Source organism: Lynx rufus, unplaced genomic scaffold (assembly GCF_022079265.1).
Source record: "Lynx rufus isolate CCGP_SWC_20201006 ecotype Redwood Valley unplaced genomic scaffold, mLynRuf1.p SCAF_5, whole genome shotgun sequence".
Lineage (NCBI taxonomy): Eukaryota > Metazoa > Chordata > Mammalia > Carnivora > Felidae > Lynx > Lynx rufus.
In genome coordinates, this window is record NW_025814867.1 from 65,366,021 (window position 1) to 65,388,183 (window position 22,163).

At 34.5% G+C, this 22,163-nt stretch overlaps 1 protein-coding gene and 1 pseudogene across 2 annotated transcripts in view; one reads left to right on the forward strand and one right to left on the reverse strand.

The window, feature by feature from the left end:
* ECT2 (epithelial cell transforming 2) overlaps window positions 1-22,163 on the forward strand; it is a 64,069-nt gene that overhangs the window by 37,489 nt on the left and 4,417 nt on the right. For both annotated transcript variants that reach the window (XM_047099296.1, XM_047099295.1), the window contains 6 exons: window positions 3,637-3,715; window positions 3,880-3,999; window positions 7,368-7,506; window positions 8,804-8,958; window positions 20,792-20,899; window positions 21,882-22,028. In XM_047099296.1, coding sequence (XP_046955252.1) covers window positions 3,637-3,715; window positions 3,880-3,999; window positions 7,368-7,506; window positions 8,804-8,958; window positions 20,792-20,899; window positions 21,882-22,028 — 748 coding nt within the window. The remainder of the gene's footprint in view (window positions 1-3,636; window positions 3,716-3,879; window positions 4,000-7,367; window positions 7,507-8,803; window positions 8,959-20,791; window positions 20,900-21,881; window positions 22,029-22,163) is intronic.
* Window positions 13,548-15,658, reverse strand: LOC124526493 (phosphatidylinositol N-acetylglucosaminyltransferase subunit P-like; annotated as a pseudogene).

Genomic DNA, 22,163 nt, shown 5'->3' on the forward strand with positions numbered 1-22,163 from the left:
TTTTGAATATTTAGCCTAGGGATTAAACGTGTATTGTGGTTGACTGAAACAACCATAATTTTTCAGGTAAAGGAAATAAAAAGATAGTGCCATTTAACTAGCCTTTGCCATTTAGGCAAACCAAAAAACCCTAAAATTAGATTCTTACAATATTAGTTACATATACTTAGCTTATATAGATTAATTTGTTATAGATATATGCTCTAGTAGCTTCAGTATGTGTATGTTTTGTTTTTAGAAACTATGTATGTTTCAGATGTAGTTTGGTTAATTTTGGTATATATGCACTCCCACAGAACCATCACTACCATCAGGATAAGGAACACTATCACCTCCAAAAGTGTACTCATGCCTTTTGGTAATAATCCCTTTTCCTGCCTCTCCCAGTACTTCCTATCCCAGGGCAACAACTATTCTTTTTATTTGTATAATTTTCATTTCCTAGGATTTTATCTAAATAGAATCAGACAGTATGTTGTGTTTTGTGAGTCTTTTTTCACTCAGCTGATTATTTTGAGATTCATCTTTACTGTTGCTTTTATCAGTAGTGCATCCCCTATTCTTGTTTGCTATTGTATGGTTGTACCACAACTGATTGATCCATTCATGTGTCGGACATTTTGCTTGTTTTCCCAGCTCTGGCTCTTACCATTAAAGCTGCTATGAACATTTGTGAACTAGTCTTTGTATGAATATATGTTTTCCTTTCTCTTGGATAAATACCTAGTAGTAGGAATGGCTAGGTTGTATAGTAGGTAATATGTGTAACTTTTAAAAAAATTGTCAAACTGTTTCCAAAGTAGTTGTAATGTTTCACATTCCTACCAACAGTAAATGGTGAGTTTCAGTGTTGCCATGTCCTTACCAACTCTCGGATGATTAGTTATTTTAATTTGTGAAATTTTAATAGTTGTGTAGTGAAATCTAATTGTAGTTTTTTTTTTTTTTAATTTTTTTTTTTCAACGTTTATTTATTTTTGGGACAGAGAGAGACAGAGCATGAACGGGCGAGGGGCAGAGAGAGAGGGAGACACAGAATCGGAAACAGGCTCCAGGCTCTGAGCCATCAGCCCAGAGCCTGACGCGGGGCTCGAACTCCCGGACTGCGAGATCGTGACCTGGCTGAAGTCGGACGCTTAACCGACTGCGCCACCCAGGCGCCCCTCTAATTGTAGTTTTGACTTGTGTTTTCCCTAATGATAAATGATGAGCATTTTCTTATGTGCTTATTTGCCATCCATATCATCTTCTTTGGTGATATGCATGTCCAAATCCTTTGTCTGTTTTGTTTTGTTTTTGTTTTTGTTTTTTTTTTTTAATTTGGATTGTTGTCTTATTGAGCTGTGAGAGTTCTTTGTTCTGGTTAAAAGTTTTTTGTCAGATATGTGATATGCAAATATTTTCTTGGAGTCTGTGGCTTGTTTTTTCTCTTTAACAATTTCTTTCAAAAAACAGGAGTTCTACATTTTTATGAAGTCCAACTTATCAATTATTTTTTATGGGTGGTACTTTTATCTAAAAAAATTTGATCTAACCCAAGGTCACAAAGATTTTTTTCTGTTTTCCTCAAGAAATTTTTTGTTTTTGGTTATTAGGTAAAAATTATCTAGGTCTATGATCCATTTTGGGTTAATTTTTGTATGAGGGTTAAATTTTGTATAAGGATCAATGTTTATTTCTGTATATGGAACTCTCTTCTAGTACTATTTGTTGAAAAGACCATCCTTTCTCCACTGAATTTCTTTTGCATCTTTACTGAAAATCAGCTGACCATAAATGTGAGGGCTTATTTCTGTCCTACTCTTAATTCTTATTTCATTGATCCTAAATGACTATGATTATTCTAATACTACACAGTCCTGATTACTGTGCTTTGTGTATTAAGTTTTAAAATGGGGAAATGTGAGTCTGTCAACTTTATTCTTCCTTTTCAAGATTGTTTTGACCATTCTGGGTCCCTTGAATTTGCACTTAAACTTGTATTCCTGGGGTAAAAAATCTTTCTTTATTATGGTGCATAATCTTTTTTAAATGTTGCTGGAGTTGGTTTGTTAGTATTTTGTTAAGGATTTTGGTGTCTGTATTCGTAAGGGATATTGGTCTACAATTTTCTAGTGATGTCTCCTGCTTTGGTATCAGGCTAATATTGGTTTTAAAAAATACATTGGAAAATGTATTCTTCTGGTTTTTTTGGGAGAACTTGGGAAGAACTTGTATTAAGTCTTTAGGTGTTTGGTAGAATTCATCAATGAAGTTACTTGGGCTTTAGAATCACTGCTAGAATTTATTGTTATAGACCTAATCAGACTTTTTATTTCTTCTTGAGTCAGTTTCTATAGTTTGTTTCTTTGTAGGAATTTGTCCATTACATCTAAGCTATCTACTTAGATAGCAATTGTCCATTGTATTCTCATAATCCTTTTTATTTCTATAAGGTTTGTAATGATGTTCCATCTTATGGTCGTAATTTTAGTAATTTGAGTCTTCTTTGTTTTCTTGGCCAGCCTAGCTAAAGGATTGTCAATATTGTCAGTCTTTTCAAAGAACCAGCTCATTCTGTTGATTTTGTTATTTTTTTTATTCTCTATTTCAGTAATTTCTACTGTATGATTTCTTTCTTTCTCTTGCTTTAGATTTACTTATTTTCCCTAGAGTCTTAAGTCAGTAACCTAAACATGTTATTGATTTGAGATCTTTTTATTACATGCACTTATAGCTATAAATTTGTAGGTACTGCATTAGTTGTATCTCATCAGTTTTTTGGTTTTTTTTTTTTTTCCCCAAAGAATTTATAATTTCCCTATGATTTCTTCTTGACCCATTGGTTATTTAGGGGTATGCTGTTTATTAATTCCCACATATTTGTGAATTTCCAAAGTTTTCTTTTGTTATTTCTAGTTTTACTCCTTGTTGTGGGAGAAGATTCTTTGTATTGTTTCAATCCTCTCAGAATTTTTGAGGCCTATTTTATGGCCTACCCTGGAAAATGGTTTATACACACTTGAGAAGAATGTGTATTTTGCTGTTGTTGGGTAGAGTATTTATTTCTGCCATTTTACTTTCGGCCTATTTATGTCTTTGAATCTAAAGAATGTCTCTTATAGACAGCATATAGTTAGTTGGGCTTGCCTTATTTGTCTCTTGTCTCATAGGAATTGACTTCCTAGTATCTTAACAACATTTGATTCTTTATATTTTGATGGTTTTTAGTTGTTTCAGGAAGAAGGTGTATCCTTTCCTTCTTAATTTCATCTTACATGGAAGTAGTAGTCTTAGTTTTTGTTTTACTGAAATGATTAACATATGACTTGGGAATGAGCTACATAAAACCTTAACTAATAGAACTTCTGTTAACTTGAAGTTGTACAGGTTTAATGTATTTTAGGAAATACATAGTATAGTAAAAAAGGAATATAGAAAGAATTTAGTAAAACATAATTTTCTGAAGGATTCTTTAAAATTTTTTTAATATGGTAGGATACTTTTAGGAGGTGTTTTAACTGATTCAGTTGTCAAAATTAAGATAGACTTGCATGGAAGATCTTTTTTTGTGACAAGAGATATCTTTGAATGCAGTTTTCATATTTTAATTTTTTTTAATGTTGAAGTTCTAAACTAAATTTATTAATTTTTCAGCCATATTAATGAGGATAAGAGAAAAACAGAAGCTCAAAAGCAAATATTTGATGTTGTTTATGAAGTAGATGGATGCCCAGTAAGTATTCATTTTTGATGATTGTTAGTTTATTTTCTTTTTTTGTTACTGAGAGTTTATAGTTTTAATATAAACAGAATATCGGTATCATTTTCTTTTAAATTATAACTTTAAAAAGATTACTACCAAGTGATCTCTTTTACTAATATTTTCAATCTATACAGGCAAATCTTTTGTCTTCTCACCGAAGCTTAGTCCAACGAGTTGAAACAATTTCTCTAGGTGAACACCCCTGTGACAGAGGAGAGCAAGTAACTCTCTTTCTCTTCAATGACTGCCTGGAGGTAAATTTGTACTTAATATAGTATAACACTGCTGATCTGTGTGACTTGCCTGAATGTTTAAAGCCAAGCTTTGATTGAAGTATAATGTAGAAGTTAAAGTTAACAAAACACATTTTTTTTTTTTAATTGAGCCCAATTGTTGGTTCAGTAGTATTAATAGAATACTTTTAGGAGAAGGCCTAATACTAAGAAGTATGATGAATTTACATGACTTAAAATCCAAGTCAAAATGAAAATTTAATTTATTTCCATGCTAATAAATGTTTAGATCAAGGATTTAGGAACTTACTGGCTCTATTAAGTATGTTTATTCAAGATCTACAAAATAATTTGAAATTGAAGTAGATTTTTCAATCAAAGAAGGAGCCAATATTTTGTTGAAGAGTAGAATAACTTGATTATTGAATATTAAGAATCATGATCCCCTGATGATCCCTTAAGACAACAGATTTTAGGGTAAATGAGTGGTTAGCATATCAGATGGGCTACACTGATTATAATTCTAAAATTCTCATCTATTAAAGCTTTTATTTAAAGTCTGTACCTCTTCCTTTTATCCTTTTCTACTATACTTCTCTTGAAGTGCTGCCCTCTTATATACATTATTATTTAGTATAAAATACAGGGAATCTTAGAGAGCCAACCATGTACAGTTATAGGCCTAATAAAATCTCATCAAAAATTGACTTGTGTTAAATGCAGTGTTTTGTTGTAGTGAGGTTAATGAAAAACTATTTTTATTTGATCAGTAATGTCACAAAATACAAAAGACAGTGAAAATACTATACATAATTGACCATACCCTAACTGAAAAAGTCATGAGGCAGATAATTCTGAACTACTTGTTTCCTCCATAATGAGAACTTCAGCCTGCTTTGTTTTGGAGAACAGGGGTAGGGGAAGTCAGTTTCCAATGGGGTTTTACTTTACATAGTTGCTCAGTACTTCTATTTGTTTGCTTTTGCTTCTCTTCCTATTAAAGTGCCCAGGTCAGCTGGCACCTTTCATCTAATAGGTTAGGTTGCTAATCCATTCTGGGTTTTATCCCCTGAATCCTGAGAGAGTTGTGGCTTTAAATTTTTGATCATACATCTTCTTCAGATTCCATGAAGTTTTTTATAACTGGCTCATTGACTTACCTGCCACTTTAATTCCTGTCATTGCTTACTCCCCATAGCTTTTGAGTACATTATGTGATACCCTGGTTCCTCATTTCCTTTACCTTCTTAAATCCACTGACTTTTGTTCTAGTTTCTCTTAAGCCTCCCTAACTCAGAATCATATTAACTGAAACAGCTTTATGTCTATTATTAAATTTGGACTTCAAGACTTATAATCCTAAACTTTTATTCTTTAGCTTATTAAAAAAAAAATCTTAGCAAATCTGGAGTAAAGAAAATGATAAAACTTAGAAACATTTAAAATGGATAAAATCTATACTGACTTCTCTTAAATAGGACAGAGGATATTTTACTGAATCTAAATTGAGGATTTATATATTTTCCTTTTTATATTTTATCTCTGTTTGAGTTTTTACCTTGATGTGCTAACATTTGTGTCATCGATATTGGCACTTGTCATTGTTTCTCCTTTTTAAAAATGAACTTTAAAATTATTTGCTTAGTTGGGAATGCAAGCTGGTGCAGCCACACTGGAAAACAGTATGGAGATTCCTCAAAAAAGTAAAAATAGAACCACCCTACGACCCAGCAATTTCACTACTAGGCATTTATCCACGGGATACAGGTGTGCTGTTTCGAAGGGACACATGCACCCCTATGTTTATAGCAGCACTATCAACAATAGCCAAAGTATGGAAAGAGCCCAAATGTCCATCGATGGATGAATGGATAAAGAAGATGTGGTATATATATACAATGGAGTATTATTCGGCAATCAAAAAGAATGAAATCTTGCCATTTGCAACTACGTGGATAGAACTGGAGGGTATTATGCTAAGTGAAGTTAGAGAAAGACAAAAATCATATGACTTCACTCATGAGGACTTTAAGAGACAAAAGTCTCTTAAGGGAAGGGAAACAAAAATAATATAAAAACAGGGAGGGGACAAAACAGAAGAGACTCATAAATATGGAGAACAAACTGAGGGTTACTGGAGGGGTTGTGGGAGGGGCGATGGGCTAAATGGGTAAGGGGCATTATTAAGGAATCTACTCCTGAAATCATTGTTTCATTATATGCTAACTAATTTAGTTGTAAATTTTAAAAAATAAAAAATAAAATTAAAAATTATTTGCTTAGCTTAGCCAAATTGATTTAAAACTATATTCAAATTTATAGTAGAAATTATTTCATCTTTATTGCCTATTTTTACTATATTAATGTAAATTAAAATTTAGTATTTGATATGTAACATATATTTGAGTTGTATTTCTGCTTCATTGTGAATATGATATTGACTGCCTTTTGATCTTTTCCAATAGCCAACCCAGGGTAGTGCATTTTTAGCCATATTGAATTCATGATGGTGATCAATCTCAATTCATCAAGTAACTTAACCTAAATCATTTTGTGTTAATGTCTTTCAGTTGATGATTATAACCTCAAAAGAGACTTTCTTTTAAAAAGGCAAAATAATACATTAGGCTTTCATGGAAATGAAAATAATAAATTTAAAGACCTTATAAAATTCACAGGATTCAGTACATCATGAATTACAAGGCCCTTTCTGATTTTGCTCCTGTCTTCTCTAGTTACTTTACCTATCTCCTTTTGTAGGAGTTCCCAGCTTAGGTAAAGTTATATCTTAACACTGTACCTTGAGTTTATAATTTGTATCATTTGTTTAGTGTATTATTTAGTTAGTTACTTCTTTACCCTGCCTCTTTCTCAATGATACCTAACTATCATGAGCGCCAGAGCCATCTCTATATTATTTACTCTTTTGTCCTCAGTGCCTTGTACAGGGATTTGAGATAATTGTGAATTCTCCTCTTCAACTAAAATCAATTACCTTTTGAACCCACGACTGAGATCCCAGAGCAGCTATTCCCTTTCCTGAACTCAGGGCCTTCTATTGAAGATTCCTGTATCCTATAATGTTATTCCTTCTCAAAATGCTTCTAAGTTCTTTCACACCTCACGGACCTTTTGCTTAGATCCTGTCCCTTGGTCTGTTTTCCTGACTTTTTAAGCTCTTCTTATATATGCATGAACATTTCTGCTATACAATTACATGTATGAATTTGTTACATGGTAACTCTGCTTCTTATTGCATAGTAATTCTGGGATGATTAATAGTCAAGTGAATTGCATGTAGATTTATGTCATTAGTGTCATTTTTAAGTATTTAGTCTTTAATAGTTTTCATTCATATTATTATTATTTTTTTTTTTTTCTGTAATCAGATAGCAAGAAAACGGCATAAGGTTATTGGCACTTTTAGGAGTCCTCATGGCCATACCCGACCCCCAGCTTCTCTTAAGCATATTCATCTCATGCCTCTTTCTCAAATTAAGAAAGTGCTGGACATAAGAGAAACAGAAGGTATGCTCATTGGATAAATGTTGGTTAACTGAAAATAGTTCATAATCATTGTAGGTTTGATTCACTCCCTTAGGTTTTTTTTTTTTTTTTCTTTCTTAAAACTGGTAAATTATCTTTAAATACAGTTGGTTAGTATTGGTAAAGTAATTTTTCTTATACTTCTATCCAAAGTCTTCTCTAGAACCTACTTGATGTTTTATTTTTCTCAAGTGAAAATGCTATCTCATCCTGTGGGGTGTCTTCATCCCTTAAGGGACAAAGAGCTTTTAAATGGTTTCATGTCAAGATAGTGTCCTAACCTAGCTTTTTCCCACATGAAAACTTATTTCGTTCCTTTAGAATCCAGAGGAAATCACCAGTCTATTACCTGTGCTCTGCATCCTATTGCTTTCTTGTTGGCAATGGCTGCATTGCTAGAAATATGTTTAGAATATGACCAGGAGAGATGTGCGTGAATAAATGTACCCAAAGTAACTATGGTAGACTCAACATGGTTCAAACGTGTGTTAAGGAGAGCTTTTACTCAACTGTGGTAGTGTTAGGGAGGGTTCTCTGAAGGCCAGAAATTATCAAAAACAGTATCATCTGTTTGTTTAATTGGCATTTAGTAATGTGTGTGCATGGCCATATTTTAGATGTTAGGACCTATTTTTTTTTTTACAAGTAAGCTGTTTCCATTACTGATCTCATCCTCTAATGATGGAAGGATTTGAGTTTATGAGAAACAATCACAGAAAACATGAATAACAACTTATTTTGTGTCTGGTTGTCAGATTCTGGATGTATTAAGTGTTACAATAGTGCATTTATTTAAATCCTCTCCATGTTTTTGGATTTGAATTATGGATTATTATTTAAAATAGGTTCTGTTTTAGTATTTTGGTCCAAAACCATTTTGTAAAAGTTTTAATATTTGGACATTTGATTTCTTTGAACTTGATTTAAGTTATCAAATTAGTCTTATAATGCCATTTTAATTTAAAACTTAAATTCTAGAATTCTAAGAAATGATCTAATTCAAAAAAACTGTCTCAGAAAATATTAAATTTCATAGAAAATACTGCTTAATGTCAATAAATCATCATTGTTGGTCTCTCACATGGTACTTACTGTTATAATTCTTGCCAGTTTCAGTGTAATATCATGTTCCTTGTGTACTTAAAAATATAGAGGATGGAAAGGGTGGGGAAGAGATCATTTCATTGGAGTTTTGTTGCTCTGAGGGAACTAAACTTGCATAAATCTTTCATTTTGCAAGGAGTAACACTTAATGTCTATGATTATTCTGGAACCCTAGATTGCCATAATGCTTTTGCCTTGCTTGTGAGGCCACCAACAGAGCGGGCAAACGTGCTGCTCAGTTTCCAGATGACATCAGAGGAACTTCCAAAAGAGAACTGGCTAAAGATGCTATGTCGACATGTAGCCAATACCATTTGTAAAGCAGATGCTGTAAGTTCTTAAACCACTATTATAATGAAAGTTTTAACTTCATTACAATGCATTCAGACTAACCCTACATTTCTAATGACTTGGTAATTATGAAATTATGAATGTAGGAAAGTTCTAACTTTATGTGTGTTGAGGAAAACCGGCTTAATAAGTTGTTTTGGAAAGATTTTTAAAAGTATAGGCACATGAGGGGCACCTGGGTGACTCATTTGGTTAAGCATTTGATTTTGGCTCAGGTCACGATCTTGTGGTTCGTGAGCTCGAGCCCCGCATCAGGCTCTGTGCTGACAGCTCAGAGCCTGGAGCCTGCTTCAGATTCTGTGTCCCCCTCTGTCTCTGCCCACCCCCCCCCAACTCGTGCTCTCTCTCTCTCCCTCTCTCTCTGTCTCTCTCAAAAATAAATAAATATTAAAAAAATTTTTTTTAAGTATAGACACATGAGACCATTTTGAATGCCTAGTTTACTGAAAGGCTAATAGCTCCTGTGCCTCTGATTTAGTGGGGCTTTGGGGACTTGTTCTGATGTACCCTGTGATTTTCATTAGTGTTCTTTGACCTGGCTATTTGTAAAATAGAGGGTATTTTGTTCCATTGTTCTTTTACCTTTGTTGAAAGCAGTAGGTAAGTTGTAACAAGTTGTTTTTCTGTTAGGCAAGTTGCCAATCCAGTTTTCTCAGTCCATCCTCTGAAAATCAAATACTCTTATGAATATATAACTATCTTATACAGATTAAATGCAGCTACATGAGAAAATCAAATTATTGAAGTTAAATGACTCACAGAAATCAGGTAGTCTATAGTATATCTTGGATGAAATCTAGGTCCCTTTACAAATAACTTGATTTCTTCATTATATATGGGAGAGACATGTGATAGACAGGTATAGACCTTTTCATCTTTGGACAAATGACATAGATAGAGAAGAATGTAATGATAAGCAATCCTTTACATTACCCTAGTACTATAACAGATTGCCTTGAACATTTCCTGTTGGAAATAAATGTTTATTTTATCATAGCTAAGTCTGACGTTGAAGGCTGTTGAGGTATAATTATAGTGATTTATAGAATAGGTAGTGTTTGATTAAAACCTCTTGCCTAGGTGTTGAACAATTAACAGACATTTTGAATTATTATTTTTTTTTAATTTTTTAATTTAATTTAATTTTATTTTATTTTTTTTTTATTTTTTTTCCACGTTTTTATTTTTATTTTTGGGACAGAGAGAGACAAAGCATGAACGGGGGAGGGGCAGAGAGAGAGGGAGACACAGAATCGGAAACAGGCTCCAGGCTCCGAGCCATCAGCCCAGAGCCCGACGCGGGGCTCGAACTCACGGACCGCGAGATCGTGACCTGGCTGAAGTCGGACGCTTAACCGACTGCGCCACCCAGGCTCCCCGAATTATTATTTTTTTAAGCAGAAGATTTCAATTTCTCTTTTTCAACAAGTGACATGACAGGGAAAACCAAGGAATAAAACCCTGAAATTGACAAATTTATCCTAATTATTATAGAATGCTTCAATCCAGCATGATTTTTTTTTTTAATTTCTATGTGCTAACAATATGTTGTTATAAAGGATTGTTCCACAAAAAGTTTCACGGAAGGAAATACAGCTAGTGCCTACAACAATGCTGACTAGAAAAATAATGGAGACGGCTTTTGTTATAAAGCTTACAAAAGTGCTCATTGTTAAGAGGGATTTTTTTTTCATAGTTCTAGGTATCCATATAAAAAATGGATCCTTGCAGTATAGTGACTGCTTATTGTAGAAATTAATCCTACATTTATCACAATGTCAGACTAGATTGCTTATGAAGTCCTTTCCAAATGTATAACCATAATACTTAAATGTAAATAGTTAACGGAAAAATTTCCTTAAAATACAATCTATTGAATTACTAGCCACAAGATGGCTAATAATTCTAGAACTGATGTATAAAACAGCTAATGAAAAAAATTTCATATAAGCTAGCCACAAGATGGCAGCAAACGTTTAGCAATGTCCTGATTAAACAGTAATGGTGAGAGTGGGCATACCTGTCTTGTTCCTGAACATAGAGGAAAAGCTCTCCAATTTTCTCTGTTGAGGATGGTATTAGTTGTGGGTCTTTCATATATGGCCTTTATAATATGGAGGTATGTTGCATCTATCCCTGCTTTGTTAAGGGTTTTTATCAAGAATGGATGCTGTATTTTGTCAAATGCTTTTTCTGCATCTATTGAAAGGATAATATGGTTCTTATCCTTTCTTTTATTGATGTGGTATATCACGTTGATTGATTTGAGAATACTGAACCAGTCCTGAAGCTCAAGAGTAAATCCCACTTAATTGTGGTGAATAACTCTTTTAACATACTGTTGAATTTGATTTGCTAGTATCTTGTTGAGAATTTTTGTATCCATGTTCACAGGGATATTGGCCTGTAATTCTCCTTTTTGGTTTTGGAATCAAGGTAATGCTGGCCTTGTATAAAGAGTTCGGAAGTTTTCCTTCCATTTCTATTTTTTGGAATAGTTTGAGAAGCCTAGGTATTAACTCTTCTTTAAATGTCTGGGTAGAATTCCCCTGGGAAGCCATCTGGCCCTGGACTTTGGTTTGTTGGGAGATTTTTGATTACTGACTCAATTTCTTTGATGGTTATGGGTCTGTTCAAATTTTCTATCTCTTCCTCTTTCAGTTTTAGTAGTTTGTGGGTTTCTAGGAATTTGTCCATTTCTTCCAGATTGCCCAGTTTGTTGGCATATAATTTTCCACAGTATTCTCTTATAATTGTATTCCTGTGGTGTTAGTTGTGATCACTCCTCTTTCATTCATGATTTTATTTAGTTTGGTCCTTTCTCTTTCCTTTGTGTTAAGTCTGGCTAGTAGTTTATCAGTTTTATTAATTCTTTCAAAGAATCAACCCTTAGTTTCATTGATCTCTACTAGGTTGTTTCTATATCATTTATTTCTGCTCTAATCTTTATTATTTCCTTTCTCTGCTGGCTTTAGGCCTTCTTTGCTGTTGCTTTTCTAGCTCTGTTAGGTGTAAGGTTAGGTTGTGTATTTGAGACTTTTCTTGTTTCTTGAGGTAGGCCTGTATTGTATATACTTCCCTCATAGGACTGCCTTTGCTGCATCCCAAAGGTTTTGGACTGTCGTGTTTTCATTTTTATTTGCTTCCATGTGCTTTTTTATTTCTTCTTTAATTTCCTGGTTAACCCATTCATTCTTTAGTAGGATGTTCTTTAACCCCTGTATTTGAGGGCTTTCCAAATTTTTCTTGTGGTTGACTTCAAGTTTCATAGCACTGTGATCTGAAAATATGCATAGTATGATCTCAGTCTTTTTGTACTTGTTGAGGGCTGATTTGTGACCCTGTATGTGATCTATTCTAGAGAATGTCCCATGTGTACTCAAAAAGAATATGTATTCCATTGCTTTAGGATGAAATAGCCTAAATGTATCTGTTAAGTCCATTTTGTCCAGTGTGTCATTCCAAGCCAGTGTTTCCTTGTTGATTTTCTGCTTAGATGTTCTGTCCATTGTTGTAACTGGGGTTTTAAAGTCCCATACTATTATTGTATTATTTCCAAAGAATTTCTTTGTTATTAATTGATTTATATATTTAGGTGCTTCCAAGTGGGGGCATAAATATTTACAATCGTTAGGTCTTCTTGATAGATAGACCCCTTAATTATGATGTAATGCCTTTCCTCATCTCTTGTTACAGTCTTTGGTTTAAATTTTAGTTTGATATAAGTATGGCTACTCTGGCTTTCTTTTGACCTCCATTACTATGATACATGGTTCTCCATCCCTTCACTTTGAATCTGCATGTGTCTTTGGGTCTAAAATGAGTCTCTTGTAGGCAGCATATAGATTTTTTTTTTAATCCATTCTGATACCATATGTCTTTTAATTGGAGCATTTAGTCCATTAACATTAGGAGTGATTATTGACAGATATGAATTTAGTGCCTTTGTGTTACCATAAAATTGGTGTTTTTTGTGATGTTCTCTGTTCCTTTCTAGTCTTTGTTGCTTTTAGTTCTTTTTTCCCCAAAGAATCCCCTTTGATATTTCCTGCAGGGCTGGTTTAGTGGTCACAAACTCCTTTATTTTTTTTTTGGGGGGGGGGGCTCTTTATCTCTTTATTCTGAATAATAGCCTTGCTGTCTGAAGTATTCTTGGCTGCATATTTTTCCCATTTAGGACATTGAATATATCTTGCCACTCCCTCTGGCCTGCCCAGTTTCTGTGACAGATATGCTGCAAACCTGATCTGTCTTCCCTTGTAGGTTAAGGATGTTTTTTCCATGTATAAACTAAAAAAAAAAATAAATTAAAAAAAAATTGCCTTTTCCATATCCCAAGGCCCAGGGTGGGGGGGAAGGTGCAGAAAATAAACAAGAAAAAAAACAAAGGAGGCTATATCCTTTTTCCCCTAGAGCTGAAGCTTTGTAGCACTCTATGATCTGCGGACTTGGTGTGTGGGAGGGGCTTGTGCCAGTCTTCTGGGGGTGGGGCCTGCTGTGCTGACTCTCAGGTGGCTTGCCCTAGTGGTGTAAACGGCCCTGGCCTCCACTTGGTGGCACTGATTTGCTCACTGAAGTCTGTCAGTCCTGATAGGTGGGGTGAAAATGGAGTTGCCCTGCTCTCTCATCCCCAGAGCAGGGAGCTCAAGCCTGCCACTCTTCATGAAGCCCTCACAGAACAATCTCCTATCTCGTGTCCCGGTTTCCACCAGATCCCCGCCTTCACCCTGCCTGCCTTTGAGCTGTCCACCTGCCAGGCAGCACAGCATGTCTGTATTTTATCTCAGGTACATAGGTAGGTTTCAGAGCTCCAAATTTTGGAGACCCATGCTGATCCTTTGGGGGAGGGTTTCACTGCGCTGTGGCTAGGTCCAGCTTGTTCCAGAAATCAGTTGCACCACTGCGCAGCAGTTTGGAGTTTATGATAAAGCACAGCTGAAAGCTGGTACCAAGGCTTGCTGCCCTCAGTTAGCATTCTTGTTCCAGTGTTAGTGAACAGGTCAGCTCAGTGGCACCTCCTGGGTCTTTTGTTCCCAGAGAGGCCATGCCACCTTTCCCAAATGTACTCCAGGCAGGGGAACTGCTTCTCCCTGTGCTACTCGGAATCCTCAGAGCACGTTGCCCACTCCCAGGTCTCTGACCTCATTTCCTACTGGAACGTGGCTAAATTTGCCAGGTGCAACACTGGCGATGGTGCAGACATCCAAAACTTCAGGCTCTATGTTCTACTGTTTATGAAAACTAGGGGTATTCAACCCCTCTCCTTTTCCCAGTCATTGGTTTTGGGGAAGAGTGTTTCTTGTGAAATTCCCTATGTGCACTTTCACTCTTCTTTCTCTTTCTTTTTCTCTTGCTCTTCTCTCTGTGATCAGGCCTCCTCCCCATTGCAGTTCCCGCAACTCTTCTCTCTCCACCCAGTTCAACTCTCTACAGCTCTTACCTTTCTTAATGTGGCGTTTTTTTTCTCTTCCAGTTGTACATTTTTGCTCTTTGCCCTCAGATTGATTTCTTGGGTGTTCGCAATGATCTGATGTTTATTTAGCTGTTTTTGAGGGACGAGACAAGACTAGTGTCTCCCTAATTCTTGCCATCTTAATCGAAAGCCTCCATTACTACTTTCTAATCTTGAACTTCGCGGATTTGTTTTCAGAACTAGTTTTAGGTACATGTGGATTTGGGGCTCATTATTATGTTGAGTAAATCATGAAATGTTTTTAGAATTATGTTAGTATGTTATTAAAAATTAGTTTTTGTTACGGTATAATTTTATTTTGGAGACTTAGAAGAATAAGGTTTTTTTGGGGAGGGGTTTCTTACTTTTACTGATAATTATTTTTTTTAAAAATCTGGTATATGGTGATGCAATATTTCACTTATTCTGTTAATAACTAATACTTGAGAACATTTATAATATTAATGGAAATTAATCTAAGAGAAGTTCAACTTGTTTCTTACATTTCAACATTGGGTATTAATAGAATCAAAATAATTATGGTCAAAATTAATACATCAAAAACATAATACCTGCTTGGTGTTGGTCTACGTACAATTAACTTTTTTGGCATAAAGTTCTTTGGCTGCAAGAAAGAACATTTGGTTTACTTTACTAATAAGAATATCTTTCTTTTTTTTTTTTATGTTTATTTTGAGAGTGAGAGAGAGAGTAAGCAGGGGATGAGCAGAGAGAGAGGGAGACAGAGAATCGTAAGTAGGCTCCACACTCTGTCAGCATAGAGCCAATTACAGGGCTTGAACTCACAAACCATGAGATGATGACCTGAGCCAAAACCAAGAGTTGGAAGCTTAACCGACTGAGCCACCTAGGTGCCCCATGGAATATATCTTAATGCTGGGATAGCCTTTTCTTGGTATTTCTTCTGCCCTTGGTTTTTAGCATAGTTATCTGTGATTGTATGAATGGAGTTGAGCGGAAAGGTACTTCTCATGTTTATTCCAAGTAAGTGTACATAACCAATTACTATAGGAATAAAGAGGTAGATGGGCAGTGCAACTGCAGAATATTTTTGAGGCCAGTAGGTTAGTAAGTCTAAGGAGTTTAGCCAAGATTTGGGAATAAAATCCCATATAATATATAGTATGAAGCCAAATTGGGAGCTTAAAAAAGAACAAAGCCACAGATCGCTTTTTCTGGCAATAGCGATGGTGAATTTTCCACCATTTTCCCTGTGGCTTTAACGACTCTCAGTGCCCAGTCCCTTGTGCAAGCACTGGTCTGCAAGGCTCAGGGGGGCAAGAAAGGAAAAACTGAGGGAAAGGCCAGGTTGCAACAGCACCCCTAGAGTAAAAATTTTTAATATTTGGAAGAGAGAATGGGAACTATTAATAAGAAAAGGAGAGTAATAGGAAAAAAAACTTGGGAATATTGAAAACAAGTTTCCCCTGTTTAGAGTTTTTGTCTGTGATTTGCCCTATTTACCTTCCTCTATGGAGAGAGAACTAAAAGAAGTACTTCATCTTTACATCTTAGTAAACAGCTATATTGTCTTCTCAGCCACCAGAACTACATAGATGTTTACCCTTTCAGCCATTCTGAACCCAGAGCCTTCTAGAAATGTGAAAGACCTCATATCTACCCTCATCAAATCAGAAGTAATTGAATATGAAATATGAAGCCATCTGCTCTCTTCAGTTCATATGGGGTTATTATATACTTAATAACAGTTCAGATAGCAACAGGAAAGACCGAGAGTCTCTTTTCTTTGTTAGCAACTGCTTAGGGATTTAAATTTCAGGGGCTTTTATTATTAAAAAAGCATTTCATCAAAATTAAACACACTTGGAGTTGAGTTTCTTTATATATACATTATACATTATGCATCTAAAAATTTTATTCAATGAGTAAATTAAAGTTTACCAGTATTTAGTTTTATATTCATATTATAAGTTTTACTAACTTAAATTGAACAGTAATATTTGCACATAACGAAACATTAAATAGAGGAAAGTGTGCTGCAGTAAAACATATGCACCTGTCCCACTATTTTCAGCAGTGCCACTTTTGATACTTTCATCCCTCTTTCCAGAAAGACAAGTGTAGACACATGCATTTCTTGTTAAATGTATTCCTAGGTAATTTTCTCTTTGTAATTCTATTCATAAATGAGATATTTTAGCTAAGTTGTTTTCTAGTTTTATATGCAGGTTAATCTTTGATATGTATGTTAGTTTTGTAACCACTTTTATTAAATTAATTCTCTTACTGTTTCTAATTGTGTCCCACCTAATTCCATTGTATTTTTCAGCATTTAATTTTTAAAAAAATGTCATAGGCTGACCAATTTAGCATGAGCATTGATGAATTACTTTGTGTTTTGAAATCAAAACATCATGAAGGAAAATATATTTGTGTCAAAACATCCTTTTTCTGAATTTGTCTCTGTATCTAGGACATAAAAGGCTTCTATCAAATAGCTTTTAATATACATTTGTTGATTGAATGAAAACCAATTTGAAATGAAACTAAAATTGAAAACGAAATGAGAACAAAATCAAGTTTATAAAACTAAAGTGACAGCTGTGCTTAGTTTATGGTGTAATATGTACAGCAGTGTAGGAAATGTGATCCCTCTACTATAAGATGTAGGAAATCTTAATAATGCAGAGCCTTGCAGGTGTATGTGAATGAGGATGGGGGAGACTTGGGGATAGGCAGAGCTTGAATCACAGTCCCGACTGCTTTGTTTCCCATGGGTTGTCAAGATATTCTACTATTCAGAGTTATTTTGCAAATGATTATCTAGATAATTAACAGGAACCAATTGAAAAGTATTAGAACTTGTAACAGTTTAGTTTAAGTAACCAAATAAAAAATAAATACATATCAATAGTTTTCTCTATGCTGGCAGTAACCTACTAGAAAGTGTGGGAAATGGAGACCCCACTTCCCAGTAAAGCTTGGTGTGTAGATTTAGGAAATTTTAGTATAAATCTAGGAATAGCCTTAAAAGAAATGAATGAAACCTATGTTAAGAAAACGATATACTTTACAGAGAAATCCATTATGTTCTTGAAAGAATGCTGGCTGGCATAAAGATGTCAATTCATTATAGTTTTTATAAAATCCTACAGGAAATTTCTGGATTTTGACAGAATGATTCCAAAGATAATTTTTAAAGAAAAAGCAACAACAAGAAAAGTAGAGAACAGGGGTGCCTGGGTGGCTCAGTTGGTTAAGCATCTAACTTCTGCTCAGGTCAAGATCTCACTGTTTGTGAGTTTGAGTCCTGAATTGGTGAGCTCAAGCCCTGCTTTGGGTGAGACCGGCCCCTCCCTCCCTCCCTCCCTCCCTCCCCCTCGCCCTCTCCCTCTCTTCTCTCTCTCTCCCTCTCCTTCTCCCTCCCTCTCTCTCTCTCTCTCTCTCTCTCTCTCTCTCCTCCCCTCCCCCCACCCAGGCCCTTGCTCACTTGCGCCTCTCTCTCTCTCTCAAAAAAAAAAAAAAAAAAAAACAGTGCTTCTCTGATGAGATATTACATTATATTTTTTAAGTTACAATGATGTGAACACAACTGCACTATTAAAGGTGGATCAATGGAAAGGATACATGTCCCTGAAATAAGAGTTTATTGTATGATAAATGTAGTACTTTAACAATTTAATAAGATTGTTAACCTATGATGATAAGATAGTTGGTTAAATACTTAGGGAAAATTAGATGTATATCCTAACCTTATATCTACATAAGTTTATAGGTAGATTCAAGAGTTGAAAGTGAAACCATCTCAAAAACCTGTAAGAAAATGGAGATGTAGGTGGTGAATGTAGAATCTGGTTATTTGTTTTTTTGATGTTGAGTTTTGGGCATTTGCTATATATTTTGGATACTAATCCCTTCTCAGATATATCAGATATATGATTTACATTTTCTCCCATTTTGTGGGTTGCTGTCTCCTATATTGAATGGTGTCTTCTGCATATTTACCAGTTTTTATGAAATCCAATTTTCTGGCTTTTGTTGTTGTTGTTACCTCTGCCTGTGGTGTTGTGTTCAAGATATTGCTGCTAAATCCAGTGCCTTGAAAATTTTGACCTCTGTGTTCCTTGTCTTCAAAGGTTTTGTAGTTTTAGTTCTTATATTTAGATCTTTGATCCATTACAAGTTAATTTTTGTATATGGAGTAAGATAAGGATCCAGCTTCATTCTTTGGCTTGTGGATATTTAGTTTTCCCAGCACCATTTATTGAAAAGACTGTCCTTCTCCTGTTGAATAGTCTTGATGCCCTTGTCAAATCATTTGACCATATTATATGAGGGTTCATTTCTGGGCTCTCTAGTCTGTTTCATTCCATTCTATTCTGTTTCTTAGGACAGTACCATATTATTTTGATTACAGTAGTAGGTTTTTAAACCAAGAAATTTAAGACTTCAAACTTTGTACTTTTTCCCCCCAATATTGTTTTGGCTATTTGGGGTCCCTTGTGATTCTGTATGAATTTTGGAATGAACTTTTTTTTTTTGCAAAAATATTGGGATTTTTGTAGGAATTTCATTGAAGCTGTAGATTGCTTTAGGTAGTATTGACATCTTAATATTAAATCTTCCAGTTCATGAACACAGGGTGTTTTTCCACTTATTCATGTCTTTAATTTTTTTCAGCAGCATTTTACAGTTTACAGTATATGTCTTTCATCTCTTTGACTAAGTTTCTTCCTAAGTATTGTATTTTTTTGATGTTGTTATAATATTTATTTCTTAACAAGAAGAAAGTAAAGACACTTTTTGTTCAAAAATAATGAAATAAAATTAATTCTCATCTAATCAGAAGAGACTTTTATCATTTGTTCATTAATAGTAATTTCTTTGAGTATCCAATGATATGGAAAAAAACCAATAACATACAGCGAATTGGAAAATACAAGATATAAAACTGAATAGAATGACTCCAGTTTTGTTAAAATAAAACATTTCGTGCATATAGAAAAATATATGTAAGGAGTATGTTTAAATGTTAATAGCAAACAGTCACTACATTTGTGGAAATTTTTATTTTTAAAATTTTCTTCCAAATTTTTTATAATAGATGTGATTTTTTTTTTTAACTTAGAAAAAAAATTGTGCGTTTAAAAAAAGGCACGGTTACCTGAATGGGGTTAGATAAGCTGTGGACTCATTAGCAAATGGATGAAGTGGAATGAGAGGGTCTAGAGCTGGCAGGGTGGATTTGCTTGTTTTAAGAAAGTTTGGCAAAACCCAGCCTGTCTATGTGGGTGTCAGTGGTGAAGAGCCAAAAAGCAAGCATTTATAATTGTAGAATATAATATTTAAGGCTGTTTGTAAAGGAGCTTAACATTTTATTTCAAAGGACTACTATGCATTATCTTGTTTTATGATTCCTGTGGGTTAATTATACTAGATATTTTCTACATTTTGTAGATGAGAACATTTCCTGAAAAACCAATATTCACAGGGTTGTATAAAAGTCTCTCTAGCCACAGAATGACAGTGCTGGAGGATAGTCTTAATAGTGCTAGATTAGCGGGGAACTTGCCGATGGCCTAGATTTATAAATTTAAAGGGCAAATTGGTATAGAAATATGCAAAACCTTTTTGTCTAACCTGCTTTTTTTGAAAAGCCCAAATGTAATTTGAGCAAGTGATATTTTGGGTTACTTGCAGATTAGTTGTCTCATTTAAGGTTAATTTTGACCAATAGTTCTTACATGAAATCTTTGACTCCTTTTAGAATGTAACATGAGCTATGAGCCCACTCCTCAGAAAAATGTCCTTTGCATTTATGCACACACAGAGATTTGCACATGATTTCAGGGAGGTTGCATACCTCCTGATTTCTATCCATTGCCACTTCTAGGAGCTCTTGATCACAGGTTTAGAACCTCCAATTTAGAATCTACCTAGATGTTAATTGAGGAAGAAAGGAAAACGTAGGAGAAAGTCTATGTTTTAATTTTAGATAGATTATCTCAAGAAAATTGTTTTTAATATTGGTTTTACAGCAGGCTTTATGCTTAGACATTTGTCCACTAAGTTTCTAGCTTGTTGGTTTTAGTGTTGTTAAAAAGATTTTATACTGAGTTCTTTTTCCAGTTGCTTTGGTGTCCATGGTCCTTGCAATGAATTTTTCATTTAGTGAATGCTAATTTTTTACTATCCTTAAATTAGTACATTTCAGAGTAGAAATTATGTGAAGCATATAAAAAATCTTGAGTAACTTCATTTATATATACTTCCATGTGTATATATATGGAAGGTTTGATTTTAGAAACAGTCATGTATTTTTATTTTCTATTTTACTTACTTATTTTAAAATAATAAAAAGTGTTATATTTTCAACAGGAGAATCTTATTTACAGTGCTGATCCAGAATCCTTTGAAGTAAATACTAAAGATATGGACAGTACATTGAGTAGGGCATCTAGAGCAATAAAAAAGACTTCAAAAAAGGTGAGTCATAGTGAGCTTATTATTTAATATGTCTCCAAGATGTATTTTTCAGAGTATATTAAAATTATATTGCCACAGACATCAGTGTAAGGATAGTCTGTATAGCAGAGCTGTTTTCTTGGTTCTAGGAAATGGCCCATAGAGGTAATAAATTTTATTTCAGCACGTTCTATAGCGCTTGTTATCCCTTCCATTGATAGTGATACTTCTGTGACCTGTGCTTCAGTAGAAATGTACTGATGGTGGCTTAGATGCAGATATGTGTGCACTCATCTTAAATATTGTCTCAGATATTTTTCAGCAAAGGGCACATGACAGAGTCAGGAGACCTCGGATCTATTCCTGACCTTACGTATGTTTCAGTCTTCTAATGATGAAGATCACTTCCCTTCTTATCAGAGTTGAGGACTATGTAAGAATGTTGGTAATGGGCTTTTAAAAAGTAGAACTAGCATTTTAATATTTTAAGCAAAATTTGCTGCCATCATCTGCTAAAGTTACAATTTTCTGTTGTTTGCTTTTGAGGGGAGGCTTTCTCCTTTATTTAACTATCTTTGTATCTCCAAGCATTTAATGTGTATGATATATAGTAGATAAACATGCTGAATAATGATTCAGTGAGCTCCTTCACTTTTTAATAAATAAATCGAGGTTCATGTGGCCTTGGGTTAGAGATTTCATGAGTAAATTTTAGCAAAATCAGATAAAAACCCAGATTTCTCCTCTTTGCAGACCCTGTTTTCCCTCCTACCTTTTTTCTCCCATCGACTATGGTCCTTTATGAATGCAGAATGGAATAGTAGTCTACAGTGTACTACCACAACTTTTCACTGTTTTGTCCAAAGAGATTCTAATTCTGCCGTATAATCTTTGTAGAAAATCTTCATGTGTATTTGGCTTTGTTTATGTTCTTACCAGTTATATTAGATTTATTAGGCTTAATTTATTAGGCTTAATTAATTGTAACTTGTTTTAACTGTAGGTTACAAGAGCGTTCTCTTTCTCCAAAACTCCAAAAAGAGCTCTGCGAAGAGCCCTCATGACATCCCAAAGCTCAGTGGAGGGAAGAAGTCCTTCCAGCAATGACAAGCATGTAATGAGTCGTCTGTCTAGCACATCATCATTAGCAGTAAGTGACTTTGATCTAATGGGCTAAATGACTTACTCACATTTATGGAGTTGGTATGGAGTTTGTTAACTTTTTGAAGATGGAAATGTTAATACCTCCATTTTTTTTTAATCTCTAAACTTCTAACTTGTTTAT